This window comes from Aotus nancymaae, unplaced genomic scaffold, assembly GCF_030222135.1.
Source record: "Aotus nancymaae isolate 86718 unplaced genomic scaffold, 86718_ANA_hifiasm-v0.15.2.pri h1tg000007l, whole genome shotgun sequence".
Taxonomy (NCBI): Eukaryota; Metazoa; Chordata; class Mammalia; order Primates; family Aotidae; genus Aotus; species Aotus nancymaae.
Genome location: NW_026988418.1, coordinates 57,242,932 through 57,268,365, shown reverse-complemented (window position 1 = coordinate 57,268,365; position 25,434 = coordinate 57,242,932). Strand labels below are relative to the sequence as shown.

Sequence of the window (25,434 nt, the reverse complement as noted above, 5' to 3'; positions counted from 1 at the left end):
AGAGCTAAGTAAAAGCTTTGTAACTGCCTTTCCCTTTTCCCAATTTCTCCTTTTAAAATGTAAACCTTGCATGGAGGCACTACAATTATAGTACACAGGGTAGGAGCTCTGAAATCAGACATGCAACTGAATACCAGTTTCACCACATGTTAACTGTGGCCACTATAACTTTCTTAACTTTGAGTGTTAGCACCTCCAAAATGGGGACGATATCTTCCTCACTGATTGTCATAAAAAATAAATTCGAATGCATTATGTATACATGTAGCTCATGCATCAGATGTAAGGTCCCTTTCTTGTTTCTGATATTCTTATGTATCTAACAGCTCTGAAGGGTTGTCTTACTTTCTTTGATGCTGCTTCTGCAGAGCTGCCTCTGATAATTGTCCCTGAAGGATCAGTTTTCTTTGCTTGTCAATATCTCCTTCCATTCTAGCAAAAGCATGAGAACCAATGAAAGAGAGATCAACTCCCAAGCCTTCATCCTCCTCTTCTTGGTTATCTGCAACAAAAATGTTACTATCAATAGAGAGCTTATGCTAAAACTAGACAGTAAATGAAACATATTGTGAATGCTGCAGTAGGAATGACAGAGAGGTAACTCAAAAAAGTGGGGTTAAGGTTATTTTTGAGAACGAAATTGTAATCAGATTTAGGCATTTGTTAAAACTGAAATCATGAAAGAAACTGCCTGTCCATGTGTGACAAAGGTTTTAGCAGTATGTGAAAAAAAATCAGGGTGACCTGGGTCATAGGAAGAAAAGAATAGAATGTGGTCACACACAAAAAGACAGAAGTAATTAGATTGTATTGAGTTTAAAGATGGCTCACTGCACAGCATCTGACAAAAAATAAGCATAAAAAACAAGCATTTGGGAAGGTTTATTCAGCACTGTTGATGGAGAAAGCATTTAGCCCTTCTGTCAGGTAATATCCCAAGATGAATGGACCAGGATCACAGAGTATAATCCACATTCCTTAAGAAATATTTCAGTTATAATTTAGCATCCTGGTTTTCTATACTGGTCATACCAACATAGTTATTTTGGTCCATAAGAGTTATAGTTCTCACTACAAACTAACATATTAGCTTTCCAATCTATCATGTAACCACTATGAGGTAGATTAGCAGAAATCAAGTCTCTTGAGAACAGATTATCTCTTAGTGTGGTGCTCATTGCCTTGGTAGATCTGTTAAGCAAAAACAAAACAAAACAAACCTTGTACCATGGGGAACCTCCAACCTGGTGGACAATCAGCTGGAATTTCCCCACGTCTACTTCACTACTCCTCAAACTGACAGGCCAATAGCTCGGAAGGGCCTGCTTTAATTAAAAACACCCCTCAAGTAAAGCTTGGTTATATACATTTTAACAGATTTAACATTCTATTTGAAAATATTTAAGAACACTAAGGCCTGTAACATAAAAGTATTTTCTGAGATGTGAATGCAAATCAAACACTCTGGGAATGGTGGAAGGAAGAGAATCTTTTAGCAAATGAGTTAGTCTTATCTACTGTCCAGTGCTCAAAGTGGTTTTGCTGTTCACCATAATTATCACACTAAATGCATTTTATGAAAGAAAAATTGTATGGTAGTCCCAGGCATGAAGATTGCTAAACAACTCTTGGCATTATATCAAGGATATATTATACTGGAGGCTCACCCAAACTGCAAGGGTACCCCTTTAGCAAAGCTTGGTTTCCAGACACTTCATATTTTCTGATGCCAAACCACTTATAATTCCTTCCACTTGATGAAAGTCTATGTACTGGTGACAAAAATCTTGAGTCGCTTCCTAAAGATTTTGGCTTGGTGCTTATTTTTAAAAGAAGTGTTCACACTAGGAATTTCACAGTAATTCCTTAAGCTGTTGGATGTCGAGACTGAGTCCCAGCACTGAAGCCTGTGAGGCATGTTTCTGCAGAAGGGACTTACAACCTTCAATATGTACACATGAACATCACTACAAGGTGCTACACAGAGCAGATACAGAAGGGCTACTATCCTAACACATTCTACATGCTATTCCAACCTACAACAGTATATAACCTGAGGAGACAAAATGAATGGTTCTAGTATTCTTGTCTTAGTATTTAATGTTAAACATGATTTTTAGAGGATATTGAAAGCCATTTAAAATGTTAGACAATAACATACTTTATTATCTCAACAGCATCTTGCATGAAACTATAAGCTCCATTAGGGTGAGAATATTGTTATAGCCACCTCTTAATCCCCACTGTCTAACACAGACTTGACATATATCTATTTACCTATAATTTTATTTTTAATTTCAAGAATAAATTTCAAGAATAGAACTTGAAAACTTCTAAACTGGTCTTGACTGCAGTGTCATGCTAATAGAGAGATTTCCAAAGGTTAAGCTGAACTTCTTACTTCTTTGGTGGTTGGTGCCTTATTTTTGCTTAACAGGGAGATTTAAAAAGTTAGAACTCTAGAACTCACCTTCTGGAGCACCAGGTTTTTCACTTATTCTAATCTGTCGTTCAGGTACCACAGGCTCCCCTTCTGCATTTCCAATATCTGCGGGTAGGTATGGCAATGATCGATTCTCCTCCTTTAATGACCTTGGGAAGTACAGAGGTAGCAGCTTTTGGTAAGTAGCCTGTGCCAGAAAAGCAAGACATTCTGTGAAAAACAGGACACAATAAAGAAAACCTCAGCAGTACTTAGTGCTGTTCGCACACTGTGAAGATAACCTCCATTAAGAATAGACTTTACCACTTCTGAGCTCAGATTAGATACTGTCTGGAACCCTCAATCAGCTTCTGCGTTAAAGATAAGGACATTGTTATCTAGTCAAGTTAAATGTCATGCCCATCCTAACAATTCCAGGTCACTAAACCTGGAATGCATAAGCCCTGCCACTCCTGTCCCCAACCCTGCCTTCACTTCCTAATGGTAACAGTCCTTCAAGATCTAGCTCAAATGCTACTTCCTTAACCCTCAGTGTGCCAGCAGGGTCCATTCAACCCAGGTATTGTTTCTGAGTTGTTTGTGAAGGATTTCTCTTTCATGATGTTTATTCTTTCTTAAAAATTTTTCAAAGGACAAAGATTAATTTTAGTTAAAAAAACAAAATAAAACTTATCTTGTAATTCCCATATTGATTGGTCCACAGACTAATAAATCTGCAATACATTAAAGACATGTAGTGCTCTTATTTATCCTATATCTTGAAGCATGTTACTTTTTCATCATCCTAGGAATTGTTTTCTCATTACATAGAATTATTCATCAATTATTAAAAACTATACTAAAAAAGACTAAATTAAAATAATAAAAAAAATGATGGAATCACCTAGGACAATGAAATCATTCAAGAAATCATTATCTTTCATTTTCATATTATGTTGCCCACAGTATTGCATCATCTTTTAAGCATATATATCTATATCTATATCTATATCTATATATAAAAAGATGGACATACCATCTTTATACCCTTTTTTAAAAAACTGAGATAGAATTCATATACCATAAAAGCCACCTTTTGAAGTATACAATTCAGTGGTTTTTTTGGTTTGTTTTCTTCTTTGAGATGAGGTATTGCTATGCTGCCCAGGCTGGTCTCAAACTTCTCGGCTCAAGCAATTTTCCCACCTCAACTTCCCCAGTAGCTGGGATTACAGGTGTACACTACCACACCCAGCTTCAGTGGTTTTTCATATACAGTATTCACAAAGGGGGTATAATCACCACCACTATTTAATTCCAGAACATTTTCACCACTCTAAAACCCACTAGTAGTCATTCACCATTCCTCCCTTTCCCACCCCCAGCAATTACTAATCTTCTTTCTGTCACTATGAATTTGTCTATTTTTGGATATTTGGCCAGGTGTGGTAGTCCACACCTATAATCCCAGCACTTTGGGGATCAAGGCGGGTGGATCACGAGGTCAGGAGTTTAAGACCATCCTGGCCAACATGGTGAAACCCCGTCTCTACTAAAATACAAAAAATTAGCTGGGCATGGTGGTGCACACCTGTAGTCCCAGCTACTCAGGAGGCTGAGGCAGGGGAATCCCTTGAGGCAGAGGTTGCAGTGAGCTGAGATTATGCCACTCCACTCCAGCCTGGTAACAGAGTGAGACTGCGTCTCAAAAAAAAAAAAAAAAAAAAAGGACTACAGTATGTGGCATATTGTGTCTGATTTCTTTCATTTAGCATGATGTCTTCAAGGTTAACCCACATTGTAGCAGTTATCAGTACTTCATTCTTTTTTATGGCTGAATGATATTCTAACAAATATGCACATACACACACGCATACACACACCACATTTTGTTTGTCAATTAGTTCATCAGGTGATGACATTTCAGTTGTTTCTACTTTTTGGCTATTATGAATGATGCTACTACAAATATTTGTGTACAAGTTTTTGTGTGGAAGTATTTTCAGTTCTCTTCTATATATACCTACGAGTCAAATTGCTGCATTATATGGTATGTTTTAACTTTTTCATTGACTGCCAGACTGTTTTCCAAAGTAGCTGCACCATTTTTACATTTCCATTAACTATCTATGAGTATTCCATTTTCTCCATATCCTCACCAACACTTGTTACTACTGCCTGCCTTCGTAATTATAACCACGTTAGTGGGTGTAAGTGGTATCCATGGTGGTTTTGACTTGTAGTTTTCTAACGGCTAATGGTGTGGAGCACCTTTTCAGTGCTTACCGGCCATCTGTATATCTTCTTCAAAAAAATGTATGTTAATTATGTTTAACTTTTTGTTTTTTTGTATTTTATAATGTTTTCACGTCTTAAAAAGTTTTCTAGCCTGAGAAGACTGTCCCTGTAAGGGATAGCTAATTCCTAAAGATAGTAAACAGCGTATCTTGCATATGCCAACCAACCAATTCCAAATCTACAGTCCTAATCATTTCCTTACCTAACTCTTACACACCAAGCAAGTATTTCTCCTGGTTTAAATCATCCCAGGGTCAGCTATTAGGAATCTAGAGATTAGTCCTATAGCCCAGAATAATGGAATTATTCAAACTAGCCAGTCCTAAGCTGTAAGTTCTGCCCTGCCTTGCCTTTCCCAAGGAAAACCCAATAAAGGCTCTGGTTCAGGATTTCCTCACACTCCTGCTTCTGCCTCCTGACTGAAACCTAGTGTTCCTCCTGTGGCCCACTAAACTTTTCTTTCTTTCTTTTAACAGTCTTTCTTGCCATAGACCTCTCTGTCTCCTCACTCAGTCACCTTTGTAAATTAAAACCTAGGCATGAAACAACATGTCTGTTCAAAACGTTTGTTCACTTTTAAATTTGCTTGTCTTTTGTTGAATTATAAGTGCTTAATTTATCCATTTGTATTTTGGCTGTTTGTGCTTTTGGTGTCATATCTAATAAACCACTGCCTAACCCACAATCAGGAAGATTTATATCTACACTTTCTTCTAAGAGTTTTATAACTTTAGCTCTTACATTGAGGTCCTAGATTCCTTTTGAGCTAATTTTTGTATATGGTATAAGGTAGGAATCCAACTTTGTTCTTTTGCATGTGGATATCCAGTAGTCCCAATACCACTTGTTGAAAAGACAATGCTTTTCCTCATTAATTGTCTTGAAACCACTGTCAGAAATTCGATTCCATTGACCTATACATTTATCCTTATGCCAGTACCACAGTCTTGATTATTACAGCTTTGTAGTGAGTTTTGAAATTGGTAGGTGTGAATCTTCCAATGTTGTTCTTTTTTTCCAAAACTGTTTTGACTATTCTGGGTCTCTCGCATATCATTTAGGATCAACTTGACAATTTCTGCAAAAAACGAGTTGGGATTTTGATAGGGATTACGTTAAGTCTGTAACACAATGTAGGGAAAATGGTCAGTAAAGTCATCTTAACAACATTAAGTCTTTTAATCCGTGAACACAGATGTCTTTCCATTTATTTGTGTTTTTAAAATTTTCTTTCAAAGAAGTCTTATAGTTTTAAATGTACAAATCTTTAAGTTTAGTTCTAAATATTTCATTATTTTTGGATGCTACTATAAGTAGAATTGTTTTCTTAATTTTTGTTTCTGGATTGGTCATTGTTAGTGTGCAGAAATACAATTTATTTTTGTATATTGATCTTACATCCTGTAACCCCACTGGAACTCTATTAGGTCTAACAGTGTTTTCGTGTGTGTGAGTGTGTGTGTGTGTGTGTGTGTGTGTGTGTGTGGACTCTTTAGTATTTTTGATAAGATCACGCTGTCTGCAAATAAAGGTACTTTTACTTTGTTCTTTTCAGTTCGGGTGCTTTTTATTTCTTTCTCTTAGCCAAATGCCCTGGCTAGTAACTCTAGTAAAATATTGAATAGAACTGGCAAGAGCGAAAATCTTTGTCTTCTTCCTGATCTTAGGCAGAAAGCTTTCAGTATTTAATCATTAAGTATGTGAGCTAAGGGTTTCCCACAGATTCCCTTTTTCAAGTTGAATAAGTTCTCTTTTATTACTAGTTTGTTGACTGTTGTTATCAAGAAAGAATGTTGCATTTTTTCAATGTTCTTTTCTACATCTATTGAGACGGTCCTGTGGCTTTTACACTTTATTCTATTAATATGGTATATAACATTGATTCAGATTCTTGTATGCTGAACCAACCCTGCATTCCTGAAATAAGTCCCACTTTGGGGTGGTATACAATTCTTTTATATGCTGTTGGATTTGGTTTGGTAATTTTTGCATTTCTAGTCATAAGAGATATTGCTCTATGGTTTTCTGGCATGTAGTATATTTTTAACTTTACTGGACAGAGTTGAGAATTCCAAATTTTTCATTTGCAGTCCATAATATTAAAGAGAAGATAATTAAATGAAGAAAACATTTTGGAATCATTAAATAAATCAAAGATGAATGTAACGAGATAGACAGCAGCCCTCTTAATGATGATCGTAAGATTTACTGTATAAGGTGAAGTTTCAGACTCTGAGTCTTCAGACAATAACATTCTAGATTATCTCTCAAATTCAATAATCTATGAGTTGATAATGTATTTTTTTCTTTTTTTGAGACATAATCTTGCTCTGTCACCCTGGCTGGAGTCAGTGGCACAATCTCGACTCACTGCAACCACTGCTTCCTGGGTTCAATCAATTCTCATATATCAGCCTCCCTAATAGCTGGGAGTACAGGCATCTGCCACCATATCCAGCTAATTTTTTTTTTTTTAATTTTTAGTGGAGACAGGGTTTCACCATGTTGGCCAGGCTGGTCTTGAACTACTGACCTCAGGTGATCCACCCACTTCAGCCTACCCAAGTGCTGGGATTACAGGCATGCTACCATGTATTTCTAAGAACAAAAGGGAAATCTGGTATTCTCATTCAGTAAGCCATTCAACAAGAAGAACTTAATCAGATACTATTTTGTGATAGGAACCTGGACAATCTCATTTTACTAAAAGGATGTTTGACAGTATTCTTTCATCTTTTATGTCTGTGCAACAGTATTTAGTTGACACAAAGAGGTTATGTTTAAATTCTTACTAAAATGTCTAATAAACTTGTTTTTCATTATCCGTTTATTCTTCTATAAATTATTCACAAATAACTTTTGAGAAAAAGATGGTAAATGGTGATTACTTTCCCAAGTATACTGAGGGCAAAGACTTATTCTCTGTTCCTCTAAATCTGGGTCAGGTGTCATGATAAGTTGCCATGGTACTGTGGGGCAAACCTTAGCAGAGCATTTGCCACACTGTAGGGTGATCTTTGTTTACCTGGCTGTTTCAGCATTAGTCTGCCAACTCCCTGAGAGCAAGAGCCCTATCTCATTTGTATCCTACCCTATGAAAATGGACAAATCTCTAAACTAGACTTCACCCCTCAGCTTCAAACTGATAAGCACAATGGTTTGCTGAGCCTCTGTTCCTGATGATCCACTGATCCTCTAAGACAACGTGTTGAGAAAATAATTTGTCTTCATCCCATCTCCAAAACTTTTCCTGCTTTCTATTTCTATCTCAATGGTGGTATCACTATCTAGTAATTCAAGCCAAAAACCTAGAAGTCATGCTTAACTCTTTTTTCCCACATGTATTTAATCGACCACCAACTCCAGTTGAATTTATTTACTAAATATTTAAAATTTTAACACTACCAGTACCCTTGTTCAGGCCTGATCATTTCTCATGTGGAGTATTGCTACCACCTGTTATCTCTTCCTGCCATTAGTCTTTCTCTTTCCAAATCATCCTCCACACAGCTAAAACAGAAAGTAGATGACATCATTTGAGTAAAGCTCTTTTGTTTCCCATTACTTAATTAATAAAGTCTAAATATCACAGCTTGTGACACAAGGCCTTGAGTGATCTTACCCCTATCTAACTTTCATTGTTGCCACTGTGAGCCTCACATTTTATGCAACAGCAATACTAAACACTCCATGCTATATCTTATTTCTATGCCTTTGCTCAGGCTTGTATGACTGCTGTCACTTGCCTCTCTCCCTTGGCAAACCTTATGTACCTTTTACAATTATTTCAACTTACATATCACTTCCTATGGGAAGCATTCCTAACCTCATGCCAGGGTAAAGTTATGTCCTATCCTTCCCATACCTCCATTAATGCACTTATAACAATTATCCTAACTTCTCTGAATTATCTATCTCCACTAAAGGATAAAGGCTCCTTGAGGAAACAACCATTATTTTTTCACTGGTGTATTCCCAGGACCTAATATAGTAAACCTGATATATGCTAAACATTCAGTAAAGGATCACTGGAAGACTCTATGTATAAATAAAAAAGATGAAACAAAGTAAATGTGCCTTTTTCCAGCAAATTCAAAAGTGCATATATATTTTATATGTAGCCACATATGCTTTGAATAGATACTTCACCAATAGATAGCTAATACAAATGTATTAGCTTATTTAATTATCACAAAAAACTGGATACAGGTACTATTAGTATTCCAATTTTACCGAAGCAGAGAAGTTAAGTAACTTGCTCAGTGATACAAAACTAGGAAATACTGTAAGCTGAATTAGACAAAGCACTCCAAAATTAAAGTGTAATGAGATAAGAATAAACTATTTTTTAGAATGGCTTGAAATTAAATGGAAATATATTAAACCTAAGTACTATAATAAAATATATAAATCTCACAGTGCCAGCCACTAGGCTAGGCTGTCACCTGGTCAGCCAGACACCAAAGCTTTTCTGGCATGTTAGTTTTCCAGTTACGCTCCCCAAACATGCAGTGCTTAGAAGGTGATGCTTTGAGAGCTAACACAGGGGCCAAGCAGAACAACTCTACTTTTTAAGATTTCACTTACAGTGACAACAGTTGAGTCATAAAAAATATGAATAAAATGCTCCTTCTTGACTTATTTTTAGTTTCCAATACAGTCTTTTTCAATGAATGATGGTAAGTCCACTGTCAAATATATACATAGATAATTAGGATTTGTCTGCTGGAAACTCAATAAGTATATAGCGATAAGCCAAAGGCAAAGGCTTAAAGGTAGAAATAAGATTTAAACAATGTAACAATTAGCAAAATACCTCTTCAAGATCAGAGACAGCAAATACTACTTTTTCAATAGTTTCCCCATGAATCTCTAGGAATCTCCTTACAGTGCCTAAAAAAAAGAACAGAAAGATTACTCAATAACTAAAAAATTACTTACACATAAAAATCAAGCTCTTCAATGTTTATTTTTGTAAGGGATCACTTCTCACTTCATTCAGGACTCTGCTTATAATACCTGTATAAAAACCCACTTCTGATCTGCTTTCCTCCACAGCAACTGGGATAGACATTTTATGAAGTTATTTGCGTACTGTTATCCTCCCTGTCTTCTCCTCATTCACTAGAATGAAAGCTCCATAACAGAAGAAGCTTTATTGGATTTACTGCTCTATTTCCAATGTTAAGAACAGTGTCTGGCAAGAGAAGATGCTGACTTCAGACAATTCTCTCTCATATAGTATATTGTTCTTATTCCTTTCTTCGGCCAGAATGATTTAGCACAAGTGTCTTTCCATTGATTCAGTTACAGTATAAGATATCTTACCCAGCCTTTCATCCCTTGACAAAACTCCACAAATAGAGCTCAATTATTGTTTCTTAATTTCTATGTTATTCTAATTCTTCTCTATCAACTTCCTAATAACAAGACCTACTGACCTTTACTTTCAGTTCTTAACTCATTGGATCTCTCCCTAGCTTTAGTCTTTAACACGCATGCCCTCACCTTTTAAAAATGTTGTCCTCCAGGGTTTTGTCTTCAATATTTTTTAGATATACTTATTCTCCTTAGCTTACTAATTTGCTGGATAGGTATTACCTCAAATGTTGATGGCTTCCAAATCTTTATATTCTTTTTTTCTGAGCAAAAGACCCAAATTCCCTGATGCCTATTGGGTGTATGTGCTCAGGTAACTCACACAGATCTCAAATTCAATGTATCCAAACCTGACACCAACAGGTCCAAATCCTGACCACCATCTTTTTCCAGGAAACCGGCTCCTTTTAACCTCCATTACTTACCTTGGTAAGTATCAACATCCAACCATCATCCAAGCTAGAATCCTGAATTGTCTTTGATGCTTTCTTTACCTCTTTCTTCATATTGCATTTTCAAATAGTTCCCATGACTTTTAATTCTATTGCTAATATTTCTAACATTTATTCCTTTCTTTTGGCTGCTTTCAGGTTCTCAAGGCTCACACAGACTTTGGCAATAAGCTCCTAACTGCTCTCCTGCGTCTTTTTTCCCCAATTCTGCATACTCACTGTTGGCTGACTTATATTCTCACGTTACCCTCCTTACTAAACACTGGTGATCACTCTGCACTGCTTACAGGTTAAGATTCAAAAACCCTAGCATGACTCTCTACATTCCAACCCCAACTATCCACTTCCCCCAGTCAGCTCGTTAGTCCCACTTCCAAATATTCCTCCCACATCTTACGCTTTAGCTAAATCTACTTTGCTGTATTCAAAACGTACCACTTACTTTTATGATGCCCTGCCTCTGCTTGCATGGTTATGTCTGACTAGAATATGACTTATCCACCATTCTCCTTTTGGTAAGCTCCTACTCATTTTTCAATACCCAGTCAAGAGCCATCCCTAACCTTCCTTGTTCCCCTCCTGGAATCTTTTGAACACCCTTCATTTAAAGAATTTCTCACATTTTATAGCTAGACTAAGCTTTTTGAAGATCAAGTATATTTTATATTAATATTACTTTAATTTGGGGCCTAGCACACCTTATGATGTGATATGCAATCATTCAAAAGTAACTAGCAACAATTTATGGCTCAGGTACATATTGCCTGCTTTGTTCAACATTGTATCTCAAGAACCTAACAGAGCAAACCCATTTGTTAAAAGACTAAACAAACACTCCTAACTCTCCTCCAGTTAGATAACAAATTTATTTTTCATTTCTCCCTCTATTCTGCTTTAATACTTTTTCAAAAATGAACTTTCAAAAAAAGATTTTCAGCAGGGTATGGGGGCTCATGGCTATAATCTCAGCACTTTAGGGGGTGAGGGCGAGAGGATTGCTTGAGCAACACAGTGAGACCCTGTGTTTATCAAAACTTTTTTTACAAATTAGCTAGGTATGGTGGTGCATAGCTGTAGTCTTAGCTACCTGGGAGGCTGACAAGGGAGGATTGCTTGAGCCCAGGAGGTTGAGGCTGCAGCGAGCTGTGACTGCCCCACTGCACTGCAGCCTGGGCATCAGTGTATGACTCTCTCTCTCAAAAAACATACAAACAAACAAAAAACAAAAAGATTTTTGGTTTCCTATTTATTTTGACACCAAGTTTTAACGTTCCCGCATAATAGTTTTCCAGAATATAATTATATTATTTCCTTTGGAAGATAAAATACAATGCTAAATTGCAACCAAATTGAATTTTCTCAGTGGAATTCATTTAGAAAATTAACTCTGCAAAAGCAGTGAAGACTGATGTCATGAATCTAAGGTTTTAGTACTAACGGCCAGGCCACGCTGTTCCTTTCAAAGTTTCATCTGTGCACTATTATCTGCAACCAATCACGATGTCCTGTGCTCAAATATCTAATGAATACCCTTTAACTTGTAAGAATGACATCTAGGACATTACAATTCCCCATCTGGAACCACCACAAGAACAAACACCTTCATCTTATTTCTCACCACTGTATTCTTTTGTATACAGCACATAGTAGTCACTCAAATTTTGGTTGAATAAATAACCTGATAAATTTATTTCAATGCAGATGTTTCTTTAGGGTTTTTCTGGTGAAGAACAAGCTGCACATGAACTAAGAAAAAAAAACACAAGTCTTAATATGTCTATTGAAAACATATTACTTAGGCTTCAAATGAAATAAATTTTGATATGTTTAGTAAGAAAGCTTTTGATACTAAGAACTTAGAGTTATATCATTAGATTTGTTCTTGGCCCATATATGCCTCAAAAGTATACAAGCCATTTGTTTTCCAAATGCTTGATAAAGTAACCAAACAAAGGGCATCGTCTTCTGTGTATGTATTTGAATGAGATGCTACAGTTTTGCCACTAGATTTAAGGCATAATAAGTCAAATGTGCCTTATAAACTAAGTGTTAATTTGCCCACTTTAAGAGTTGTACATTTCCTTTTTGCTAATTAAATTTCTAGAAATTGCTTCATTAAAGTCCCTTATACTCACTATTAATCTTTATCTGCTGTTACTTTCAAAGTTGACCTCTCCTATAGTACTGTATCAAGTGATTTGTCTGGGGCCACAGAGCTAGAGTTGGCCTGGTAGAATTAGAACTAAAAACTAGTCTTCTTAACTCCCTATTCAGAGCCTTTTCTAAAAAATTATGCTGCCTCTTTAAAATATAATCCTTAGGATTACCTTAATAAAAAATAGATATATAAAAGAAGCTATGGGATCACAGGGTAAGGACTAGGTAAAATCAGAGAATACAGAGACCAGCCAAAAGCCTTGTCAGGAGCAATGATATCAAGGCAGGAACTTTGCTTTGGTTAGGCATCATTTAGAAAACAGGCAGGTTATAACACAGCAGTCTTCCGCTGAAGCAGTTCTAACTCAAACATAATGAATCATCTAGTATAACAGACAGGTTACTAGACTTGGGAGTCAGAAGGTCTGGATATATGCTCCAAGTCTGTATAACCCTGAGACCAGGAGAAATTTCTGAGCCTCTTTATTTGTATAATGGACACCATACTACCTAAAACACTGGGTTGTTAAGGAAAGTAAGTGGAATTTACTTGTCCCTTTTTAAAATAAGTATTTCTTAAGCAAGTACCATATGTCAAGCATTCAAGAAAGAAAGATAAGATCCCTGCCCCTCAAGCTCAGTCTAATATAATGTATATAAACTTAATTATAAAATATATAAATTACCTATAAAATCCTTGAGCAGTTAGAATATTGGATTTTAAAATAGCTTATAATTTAATAAGACTAAGACTGAACAGATCCTTACCCTAAATTCCAGGCTATATAATAATAATCTATACATTCAAATATCTTTGTGATATTTGTGGAAATAAGGCTTTCGGCTTTTCAACTTTAAATTCTAGAGATAAAGAGGGGTCTTAAACATCATTTAGTATATAGTTTGTCTCCCAAATGAGAAGTGTTTTCTGTAATAGCTGCAACAGATGGTCATGTAGTCTCTGCATGGATGTTCCTAGTGACAAGAAGTTCACTAAAATACTTTTCTGTTACAGATAGTACTATCTCAAGTGGGACCAATATTTTCTTCCTTATAACTTGGTCTTAGACTTTGCCTTGTACAGTTGAAGTTCTTATCTACAATCCTGATGAGGATCTGTAAACTTCCTGAAATAACATGGAAATTCTGTATTTATGCACATTTTTCTTGAGAAAAGGTCCACAGTGTTCTTTCATCAAATGCTCATTGTAGTTTATGATAATACCCCAAAGAACTTCCGCTTGAAAAATGTAGCACAGAGTAAGTCCACAGTGAGACTCCTTCAGATATTTGAAGATGGACAACACATTTGCTAAAAGCATGCTCTTCTTTAGGAGAAACACCACTAATGGTTGAAACTGTTTGTCCTCCTGTTTGTCAGTGTCTCATGAAATATGACACACAGAAATATATACAAAACTTAAGATGTGGTCTAAACCTGCATATATACAGTGAGATCATCGACTCTCTTTAGCTGAATGCCATATTTTTATGTCACATATATACATTTGGCTCATATTAATTGAGCCTAGTCTTTTTAAAACCTAATGCAGTTTTACATTCAAATAGCATGTGTGAAAGTGGCTAAACTGCCATGAAATCTGACTGCATTTGTTGCAGACTGTTAAGATTATTCCAAATTCTGATTTAATTACTCGATGCATTAGCCATACTTTCTAACTTAGCATCACTTTCAAATTCAAGAGGCTAGCTGCTCTGAACCTACTCTGGTTTTGGGGGCTGCCTAATTCAAGACTCATTCTTTGCTCAATTAAATTCTGTTAAATTAAAAAAATGAATAGACAAGTCTTCTAACCCTTTATTCAAACGGATAAAAATGTCAACCTGAAAAAGTAAATTGAGAGCTCTGCAACTTGCCAATAAAAACTTCCCTCCAGAGTGCCACAATCACTTAATTAATTTTCTTTGACTATAACTATTTAACTAATGATAAAAAAAAAAAATTTTGTTGCCTTTTTTTTGAGATGAGGTCTCACTATATGTTGCTCAGGCTGGAGTGCTGGCTATTCATAGGTGCCATCACAGCTCACTGCAGCCTTAAACTTCTGGCCTCAAGTGATACTCCTGCCTCAGCCTCCCAAGTTGCAGAATTACAAGTATAAGCCACCATGTCCAGAATTTAAAAAAATTTTTAAGATTCAATTCATGTACAGCATCTCCAATATTACTTACGAAGTGCTATGTGTGTTGCATCCTCTAAAGGATAACCACGTTTTGCAGAATTGATGACACAGAAGCCAACAGAAGACATTGACTGCTCTCTGAAATCAAACGGAAAACACAAAAATTGCGCTTCAAACATTTGTAATACATATACAACAATATATAACTAATTTCAAAATGCAGCTCAACTTCTCCTTGCCTCTCTCTTCTACAAAGCTACTGTAATAGCTAACCCAATTGCACTACTCAATAATTATATTAATATACAATTTAACTGCACTCTTTGGAGGACATATATTACACATAAAAACTGAATAAAATTGGAAAAAGGTTATATTCTCAAGTCACTCAAATCTATGTCATTACCCTGCTAAGTTTGAAAGAATAATTATATCATCAGGGTCTTCCTAAATCACCTAAGTTCCTTAAAATTTGACTTCCATTGCTATGTTTTTAATCTTTAAAACTGGGGTCTTCATATTTAAAAACTAGGGCCTTTAACAATGTGTGATATGCTATGTCCAGAAAATGAGTAGACCATACTTTGCCAGTTGAAGTACATTTCTGTAGCAGCTATAAAGGGAACTCTCGGCTGCTGTGCGGTAGCGGCTCTTATATTTAGGTCCCACTGTGTGAATGATGAATCGGGCAGCTAGATTGAATCCTTTTGTCAATTTTGCTTCACCTGTTCGGCAACCTGGAAACAATGGAAACATAAATAAATTTGGAGGTATTAGGAAAACAAAAATGAAAACAAATGAAAGCATCAAACAGAAAAAGTATTAAGAACTCTGAGAAATTTCTGTTAAATATACAGACCGAATACAAGCATTTACTTCTGTTCCTTCTGTTCTCAAAATGACAGTAAAGCAATACAACAGATATAAGCACAGACAGATAAAGAGAATGAGAAAGAACAGATAAACATCTCAAAATTTTGGAAAGCAGAAGGTCAACTGACTAGTAACTGACTCAACAGAGCAGAGAAATCTAATTGCTTGCAGAAATGAGATAACTAATATGAAGTAAGCTGATTTGTACTGAAAAGCAGTGTGGGATATAAGACAGACCGCTTTGATTCAAATCCTGAGTTACCATGTTCCTGTTGAGACACTCTGGGCAGGGGCTTGGCCTTGATGTAACTCCATTTCCTATTTAAGAGTGATACTAGCAGTACGTACTTCACAGAATTAAATGTTATTATATGCAAAGTGCATACATGCATTAGCAATTATTGTTATTATTACTAGAGAACGCTAAAAAGGCTCAGAAATTGGAGCCCCAAGTACTTGTAAAGGCTATGCTGCGAAGTGGGATGTGGGACTAAAAAGAGGAGGCCCTGTTAAAAGTTTATATAAAAACAGTCAAATCTACAACAATCCCTCCCCCAGCCAGCACAGCAAGGTGATGATTTTTTCTTTTCTTTTTTTTTTTAACCACCAGAGCAGCAGGGAGGAAGTTTATTCTCTGGAGATGCTCAACTAGAGAGTTTCTGGATTCCAGAACCCTAGGCACAGCTGAAAGAGAGGATTTAGTTACAGTATTATACTTAACAGTGAAAGTCTAGCCGTCTGCCCCTAAATGGCTTTCAAAACAGACATCTAGGCTTAAACCCCTGGAGGATTCCTTTGCAAAAAATTGAGAGGTACAAACCAAAGGACCTACAGATTATGATAACTGGGAAAAGTTCCCCAATAAAATAACAGGGCTCCTATTCTGTCATCTGCTTCAAGACCCACCAGGCCCACCTTTGTCCACTGTTATGAACTGAATGCTTGGGTTCCCTCAAAATTCCTATGTTAAACTCTACCCCCTAATGTGATGGTGTTAGGAGGTAGGGTCTTTGGAAGGTAATTAGAATTAGGTACGGTTGTGAGGGTAGAGCCCTTATGAATGAGAGCTGAATCCTTTCAAGGGTCTCCAGAGAGCTGCTCCCTCTCTCTGCCACGTGAAAATACAATGAAAACTCAGCAGTCTGCAGTCAGGAAGATAGCCCTTAGCAGAACCTGACCATGCTGGTACCCTCATCTCGGATTTCCAGTCTCCAGAAGTTTCTGTTCTTTATAAGCCACTCAGCCTATGATACTTTGTTATAGCAGTCTGAACTTACTTATATACCCAAGTGTACAAAGTTTCCCATGAACTTTTCAGTTCTTCCATCTTAAATCCAGCTAACACTTAAGGGTCACCAGAAAACAACAAAAGCCTCTAACAAAAACTAAAAGGGGAGACTCAGCACACGCTCAAGAAATAGACAACACAGTGAAGAAAACTTAAAACAAAATCAGAATGTCATAAAAATAGACTACTCAGAGAATAGGAAATGGCACTTATGCAACTGCTATAGCCAAGTGAAAAACCTGACAGCAGAAATGAAAAGTTCAATAGAAGGGTTAAAACTAAACTTGAAGAAATCCCCCAGAAAATAAATCAAAAAGAAATTGAAAATAAGAGATAAAAGATAAGAAAACTGAAGAATTAAGCAAGAAAATACAACATCCAATAGGATCTCTTCAGAGAGAATGAAGAATACAGAGGAAGGAAATTATTAATGAAATAAAACAAAAAAAATTTCCCATAATGGAAAGACATGAGTTTCTAGAGTCAAATAACCCATAAAATACTCAAACCACATGAAGGCACATCACTGTAAAATCTAAGAGCACTTAGAAACAAAGATGAGACCATAAACTTTCCAGAAAGAAACTGGTAACATACAATCAGGGGTAAGACTAGCACAAGACTTCTCAACAGCACTAATCAAAGTAGAAAACAAAGGAATAGTGCCTTCAAATTTCTGGAAAATGATTTCCAAACTAGAATTCTATTTCTGAGCACATTACAAATTAAGTATGAAGGCAGAAGTAAAATCTCAGTAGTTTTGCCCTATTGCATCCTTCTTGAAAATCTCCTGGTAGATTTACTCACAAAGATGAGAGATCCAATCCATCAAACAGATAAAAAGATTTTCCAGGATGATGTTTAAAAAAAGTTCAAGAACAATAACTGTGCAGCAGGAATACACAACAGTCTAGAGAGGAAAGGGAGGATGGAGGATTCCAGGAGGGACTGTGGCAAGAAAAAAATAGAATGGAAGGATCAAACTGTTATCACTCCAATTAAGAGAGCCATCTTAATATGAACTATGGCCCAGGTCTAACACAATACAACATTAAGTAGACAACACACCCCCACCTATGAAATATTTTAGCCAAAACTTGACTCCATTAGACATAATGTCAAGATTATAGGAAATACAAACTGAATGGCACCTCAAATAAATCAAACAAATCTAGAAGGGGGGATATTGTGAAAATAATTGGCCTCATTCACTCAACGAGCCAGCGTCACAGACAGGGGACTGTGCTGGATTACAAAATACCACACACACAGCTGGGTGTGGTGGCTCATGCTTGTATTCTCAGCACTTTGGGAGGCCAAGGAGGGCAGATCATGAGGTTGGGAGTTTGGGAGGGCAGATCATGAGGTTGGGAGTTTGAGACCAGACTGACCAACATGGTGAAACCCTGTCTCTAAATACAAAAATTACCTGGGTGTGGTGGCAAACGCCTGTAATCCCAGATACTCAGGAGGCTAAGGCAGGAGAATCGCTTGAACCCAAGAGGTGGAGGCTGTGGTGAGCTGAGATCACACCACTGTACTCCAGCCTGAGCAACAGCGTGAGACTCCATCTCAGCAAACTGACATAATAACAGAAAACTAAACACCGTATGTTCTCACTCATAAGTGGGTGTTGAACAATGAGAATATATGGACACAGGGAGGGGAACATAACACACTGGGGCCTGTCTGGAGGTGTTGGGGTTAGGGGAGGGATAGCAGGGGGTGGGGGGATTGGAGAGGGCTAACATTAGGAGAAATACCTAATGTAGATGACGGGAAGGATGGATGCGGCAAACCACCATGGCATGTGTATACATCTATGTAACAAACCTGCACATTTTGCACACGTACTCAAGAACTTAAAGTATAATAATAAAAAAAGGAAAATAAAAATAAAAATAAATAAAACCCCATACACAGAGACAAATTAATAAACCTAACAAAAAGATGCAATGTATGGTCCTGGATTGGCTACTGGTTTGGATAAAACAGCTGCTGCAAAGGACATTTTTGGATCAGCTGGAAATTTTAAGTATAGTCTGAGTAGTAGATGTATGTAATTTCTGAAATTAAAAGATGGAATTCATTTGCTGAAGAAGGCAAACTGCAGAATATGTAGATGATTATCTTATTTTGAGACTAGCATACACACAATTATTCTTTTTTGGTAACAAACGATGTAAGAATGTATGTATATGCCCACACCCACATACAGGTTTAAACAATAAACAAACCTCACATAGGTTTAGTTTCACAAAATTTCTAAATTCACAAAGTGAATATAAGACTGATTTTTTTCAGGGAGAAAATTTGGGTACAATAAGCCAACCCTGCCTATTCTAATTTTAGTATCAATTCTTAGATGCTTAGATACTAACTGAACTGACATACAGTTTCATGTATCTTCTTATCAAGGATTCTATGAACACACCATGATTATCATTCTTCCTCTTCAATATGATCCTTTTTTAAGTATTCGAGAATAAGTAGTATGTTTCCCCCAAATATTCTGTTCTCTATGTTAACCCTAACTCTTTAAATTATTCCTTCAAATAATCTGGTTTTCACAATGTTAGTAATTTTCTATTAGATGTCCCCCAGTTTATTACTCTTAAAAAGTAGTAATAAAAGACATACAGTTCTTGTCCATATGGAGTTTATAGTTTAATGGGGATACAGTTACTATAAGACAATTTACAAGATTACAATTGTGATAAGCCAACAAGAGAGAAGTACTGCAGGCTGGGAGCATATATTGTGAGTGGTCTGATCTGTTATGAAGTAAAAAGAAACAGTGCTTTGAGGAAGAAATGTAAGCCAAGACTTAAGAATAAGGGTTGACAACTGAGAGAAAGACCAACAGCAAGTGCAAAACTAGAAAGGAGCTTGGATGACAAAGCAGTGAGAAAAGATCAGTTTGACTAAAGCATGGAAAGGAAGGGAAATGGGGGCATGGGCTAAGCCTGGAGAAAAGTGACTGAGCTCTTGCAAGGCTATGGGGATCAGTTTAAGGAGTTTAGATTTTTAAGTTTAACGGGAGGCCACTAAATGGTTTGAAGTAGGGGAACCATAAGAAAAAGGAGTTTACACTTACTGGTTGTGTAGGGACAATGGATTTAAGAAACGAAGAATGGATGTAGCGAGATCAGTTGGGAGAGAGAATATGGCTATAATGTAGGCAGGGAATGATGGTTGCATATGCTAGCTGCTGGAGACAATGGTGACAGACAGAAATGATTTAAGATTAATTTAGAGCATGCTGATAGTCTTTATGTGAGAGATAAGAAAGAGGAAAGTGTTAACCCTAAGGTTTCTTGAATGAAAAATGAAATAGGAGGCTGGTGTGGTGGCTCATGCCTGTAATCCCAACACTTTGGGAGGCCAAGGCAGTCAGATCACTTGAGATCAGGAGTTCAAGATCAGCCTGGCTAGCATGGTGAAACCCTGTCTCCACTAAAAATACAAAAATCAGCCAGGCGTGGTGGCATATGCCTGTAGTCCCAGCTACAGGGAGGCTGAGGCAGGAGAATTGCTTAAACCTGGGAGATGGAGGTTGCAGTGAGCCAAGATTGCACCACTGCATTCCAGCCTGGGCAACAGACCAAGACTCTATATTAAAAAAAAAAAAAAAGAAAAGAAAAATGGCATGGAAAATGATGCCATTTTACTGAGACATGAAGTGTTGTTAAACTAATGATGTTTCCCCATCATTTTCAACTTATTGCAAGACTTTAATATTCATCTGTTAACTTTTTCATTGTCTAGTTTATACTTCCAGTCACTTAAAAATCTTTAGTCTATCAACCAGTATCTTCTCAGCTTTCTATCATCTACAAATTTGGTAAGCCATGCTTGTTTTTATTAAGCCATTAATAAAAATATAAAGGGAGGAGAGGAGTAAGTATGCAGCCCTAAAGGTTGGCACTGATTGACTAAACACACAACTGGGGCCTAATAACTAACACTAGAAATAATACTTGTTGAACACTTAGGGTGTGCTTAGCACCTAATGTCCATTATGTAATTTAGTCTTCGAGATATTAATTTTTTCCATTACCAAATATTTATTAAGTTTTTGCTATATGTCCAGAACTGAGGTTGGAACTACTATTACCATCCCCATTTTAGAGATGAGGAAACTCAGACTCAGAGGTGAAGTAACCAGTCTTAAGTCACACTGTTAGTAAAGGGCAGAGTTGTAATATGACTCTCAGTTTGGAGATGCTCAGACACACCCAGTTTAATATTGAGGTTTTACTTGTATACTTGTGTTTAATTTTCTATTTTCTTTATTATCCATAAGTCTAGCTCTAAAGTATATGTAAGCATTCACACGCAAGCCATTAGGAATTCTTCCAGACCAGCTTCTCTGTTACTTTTACCAAAGAACTTCTCAGTATTATCTTTAATATCCTTTCTAGTTTCTACATGTTCTTCATGGTCTCTTGTTTCGCAGCTTAGTTAAGACCATTTTCCCACATCGTCCTTATAGTCAAAATTCAGTTTCTGGATCAAAAAACGCAATTCTTCTCATTCTATCCCTTCTTTCACAGAATCAGCGCTGTAAGTATTCTTGTTCAAGTTCTATTATTTTTACTAGGTTAGAAACCAGTTGTCAGTGTTAAATGACAGAAGGCAAAGAAAGCAAGATTTTATACAGGTTAACTTTGCTGTTTACATTTTAAGAAACATTGCTATAGTTCATAAATACTTTCTATACAATGGGAAGATTGAATTTCACAGTATTTCATTTGGGCTCAAATAACAAAGGGCTGCAAGGTTGGTAATTTAACAGTTTTTCAGTTCAAGAGGAGAGTCATTTTACGACGCTTTTCTTGCATCTTTTGTGCAAGAAAATATGCAGGCAAGAATATGCTACCAAAACTAACTAGCATGATTGTCATTTAAAATTCAGGATGGGACAGAGAAGTTTTACTGGTAGTAAATTCTCAGGACTCAGTTTTTAACACATTTTAAAATGTAATAAATTTTGTTAAAATGGAGCTTTCATAAGCAGCTTTTATTTAGTTTCAACAAAAGAAAAACAGTTACATCTACATAATTTTCCCACAAAACGTGCCTCTTCAAGGTAGAGGACATCAAAGTACAAGTTTCCTAAGCAATAATATACCAAAGAAAATTCACTCACCTTTAAGTTTCTGGAGATCTTCCTTCAAATCAGGCCCTGCAAGCATGAAGATACTTTCTGACACAGGATTCTTATCTGTGAGACTTTCATTGCTGGTATTCACAATGGCTGTACAGTTCAGTAATGCCACATCTCCTTTCCTGAAGAAACAATAAAGAACAAACAAGTGTGGGGAAGAAGAAATCTAGTTTCTAATTATTTCAAAACATTTTATCCTTGACTTTTTTCATAATGGTTTTGCTAGCTCACAAGCTAAGCAATAGTAGAAAGGAAATTTCTGACTATCTGGCATCTCAGATCTTTAATGCAATTGTTATAACCATGAAACTCACAAAACCATCATGTTTAGAAATAGCATTATTTATATAATAGCCAAAGCATGGAATCAATCCAAATATTGATCAACTAATGAACTGATAAATGCGGTATATCCATACAATGGAATATTATTCAACCCTAAAAAAATAAAGTACTGATTTGTACTGTAATATGGCTGAACCTTGAAAATATTACACTAAGTCACAAAAAAACACAAATTTTACTGTATTCATTCTATTTATATGAAACGTTCAGAACTGGCAAATCTGTAGAGACAAGAAAGTAGATTAGTGGTTGCCTAGAGGGATTAAGGAAAAACAGGGAGTTACTACTAATGGGGCCTTGGGCTGATGAAAATATTCTAAAAGTGACCGTGGTGAGAGTTATGCAACTCTATAAATATATTAAAAATCACTAGATTGTGCAATTTGAATTGATGAATAATATTGTATATCAGTGTCTCAATAAAGCAGCTTTTTAGAGCAATGAACTATTACTGATACACACAACAACACAGGTGAACTTAAATCATTCTGCTGAAAACAGACTAAAAGGCACACAATTCAATTTACATAAAACTCTAGAAAATGCAAACTAACCTACAGTAACAAGAAGATCAATACTTGCTTGGGGATGGGGAGGCAGGGAAGGGCAGGAGGGAGGAATTACAAAGAAACAGAAAAAAACTTTTGGAGGTGACAGATATATTCACCATCTTGACTGTGGTGATGGCTTAGTGGATGTATTAACATAAGTCAAAACTTATATTGTATACTTTAAATATGTAGTTTATTAAATGTCAATTATACCTCAGTAAAGCCGTATATGTATATGCAAAGCTATATTTCTACAATGCTAGGGCTTAAAAAGAAGTTACAATAAATTATGAGAAAATATTATCTCCTCATGATATGATGCAATCAAATAATTACCAAAGAACTACTTTTCCATTGATGTCCTTATTATAAAGAAAAGGTGATCGAACAGTGTCTTCCTGAAATATTTCAGCTGTGGTATCAGAGGAATTTAATTCATCTTCACACGAGTCACCCCAGCTTGGTAGTGTATCCACATCCACAAACTGGGAAGGTGCACCTAAGGGATCCATGGAATGAGAACTTTGATTTGTCTTTTCCCAAGTTCCTCAGCAATTCAATATTCACTGGAGACTTTAGCTTAAGAGAAAAGAAAGAATCATTTTAATAGAGAAACACAGATATTACTTGAATTCTATTAAAGCAGTAAACAAAATTCCACTGTGAAATACCACAATAGTATACTGTGTGATTATAGTCACTTAAAAAGTCCATTAAAAACAATGGACAACAAAGAATTGCTACAGCATTTCTAAAACAGGATTAAAGAGTGATTATTTAAGCATAAATTCTTTTTAAAGAATTACAGGCATTAAAATAATCACATGGCCCATCAATTCTAGTTTCCAGAAATAGGACTATTCATTCAACATTCACTGAGTGCCTACTATCGAAAAAACAAAAAGTGATAGATACTGCAAGAGATACAAATATAAATAGTATATATAATTTAAAGTCTGATGATAATGTGAAAGATGTACTAGGTAAGACAAAATGAGAAGCAGGAGGTTACTGCAATCAAGTAGTACGAGATGATAAAGGTTTCAACTAGGAAAGGAGATACCAAAAGAGGTGCACATTTAAGAGGCAAAATACAAAGGAAGGATGAAAAGGAGTTGACAATTTATAGGATGTGATGTGTAAGACAGTGATATGGTAGGTGGCTGGTTGTGCTGAAATACTGACATTAGAAGAGGAGGGTGTTGGAAGACATACTGTCAAGTACTAGACAGAATTAACAGGAAATTCTTTGTTGCCAGAGAAAAGGAGAACCAATTTGCCTATGAGTCAAACAGCTATATCAGTAAAATGGTATATTCATTCATTGAATAAATCTTTGTATGGCGCTATTGCACTCCAGCCTGGGCAACAAGAGTAAAACTCCATCTCAGAAAAAAAAAAAAATCTTTGCAAGCATCTATTATGTGTTAGATACTATTGCAGGCACTGGGCATACACTGGTGAAAAGAGCAAGTCCCTGCCCTTAGGGAGCTTATGCTTCCATGGAGACGACAGAAAATGATAAGTGATAAAGAAACAAGCAGGTATCTAACAGAATGACTAGAGGAAGTAAGTATTATGAGAGAACAGGTAACATCTGAGTAGAAAGATACAATGAGAGAGCAAGCCACAAGGATGTGTCAGGCAAAGGAAATAGGAAGTGCAAAGGCCAAAAAGGCAGGAAGGATCTTGGTATATTACAGGACAAGCAAGGAGGTCAGTTTAGGTAGAGCAGAATAAGCCAGGTGATGAGTGGTAAATGATGAGGTTGGTAAGAGAAGGAAAGGCCAGAGGATACAGTTTGTAAGCCATGGTAAGAAGTTTAAATCTTATTCTAAATATTAGGGGATGCTGTTAGAGGATCTTGTTCATGGCAATTATTAAACATAAATAATATTTGAAAAGAATACTCTATAGTTACAATGAAACTGAGAAAGGGCAAGAGTAGGTGCAGAGACCAATAAAAAATGACTGCAGTAATTTAGGTGAGATGGTAGTGATAAGAAACATAAGATTCGGAACGTATTTTGAAGATAGAGTCAACAAGACTTAATGAATATAGACAGTAGGGAGAAAGAACCAAAGATAACTTCTGGATTACTTGCTTACACAATTGAGTAATGTTATGCTATTTACAGAGAATAGAGAAAATTAGAGTAGGTTGTAAGGCAGAGTGATAATCAACGGAATTTCTTTTTCTTATGTTTTTTTGGGTGTGCTAAGTTTGAGATGCTCATTCGATGACCAAGTGTTTATGTCAAACATGCACATTGGTTAAATGAGGCTAGGGCTCACAGAAGATGGGGCTAAAGACATAAATTTGGAAGTCTCGGCATATGGGTGGTATTTACAGCT

The 25,434-nt window shown here is 36.3% G+C and overlaps 1 protein-coding gene across 6 annotated transcripts in view; it reads right to left on the bottom strand.

Moving 5' to 3' along the window:
* The window catches only part of GDAP2 (ganglioside induced differentiation associated protein 2), a 65,722-nt gene that overhangs the window by 33,624 nt on the left and 6,664 nt on the right, over positions 1-25,434 (bottom strand). For all 6 annotated transcript variants that reach the window (XM_021674145.2, XM_021674150.2, XM_021674147.2 and 3 more), the window contains exons 2-8: positions 23,416-23,658; positions 22,166-22,305; positions 15,436-15,589; positions 14,902-14,990; positions 9,537-9,613; positions 2,471-2,630; positions 346-502 (exon numbers count right to left, since the gene is read on the bottom strand). In XM_021674145.2, coding sequence (XP_021529820.2) covers positions 346-502; positions 2,471-2,630; positions 9,537-9,613; positions 14,902-14,990; positions 15,436-15,589; positions 22,166-22,305; positions 23,416-23,591 — 953 coding nt within the window. In that variant the 5' untranslated portion in view covers positions 23,592-23,658. The remainder of the gene's footprint in view (positions 1-345; positions 503-2,470; positions 2,631-9,536; positions 9,614-14,901; positions 14,991-15,435; positions 15,590-22,165; positions 22,306-23,415; positions 23,659-25,434) is intronic.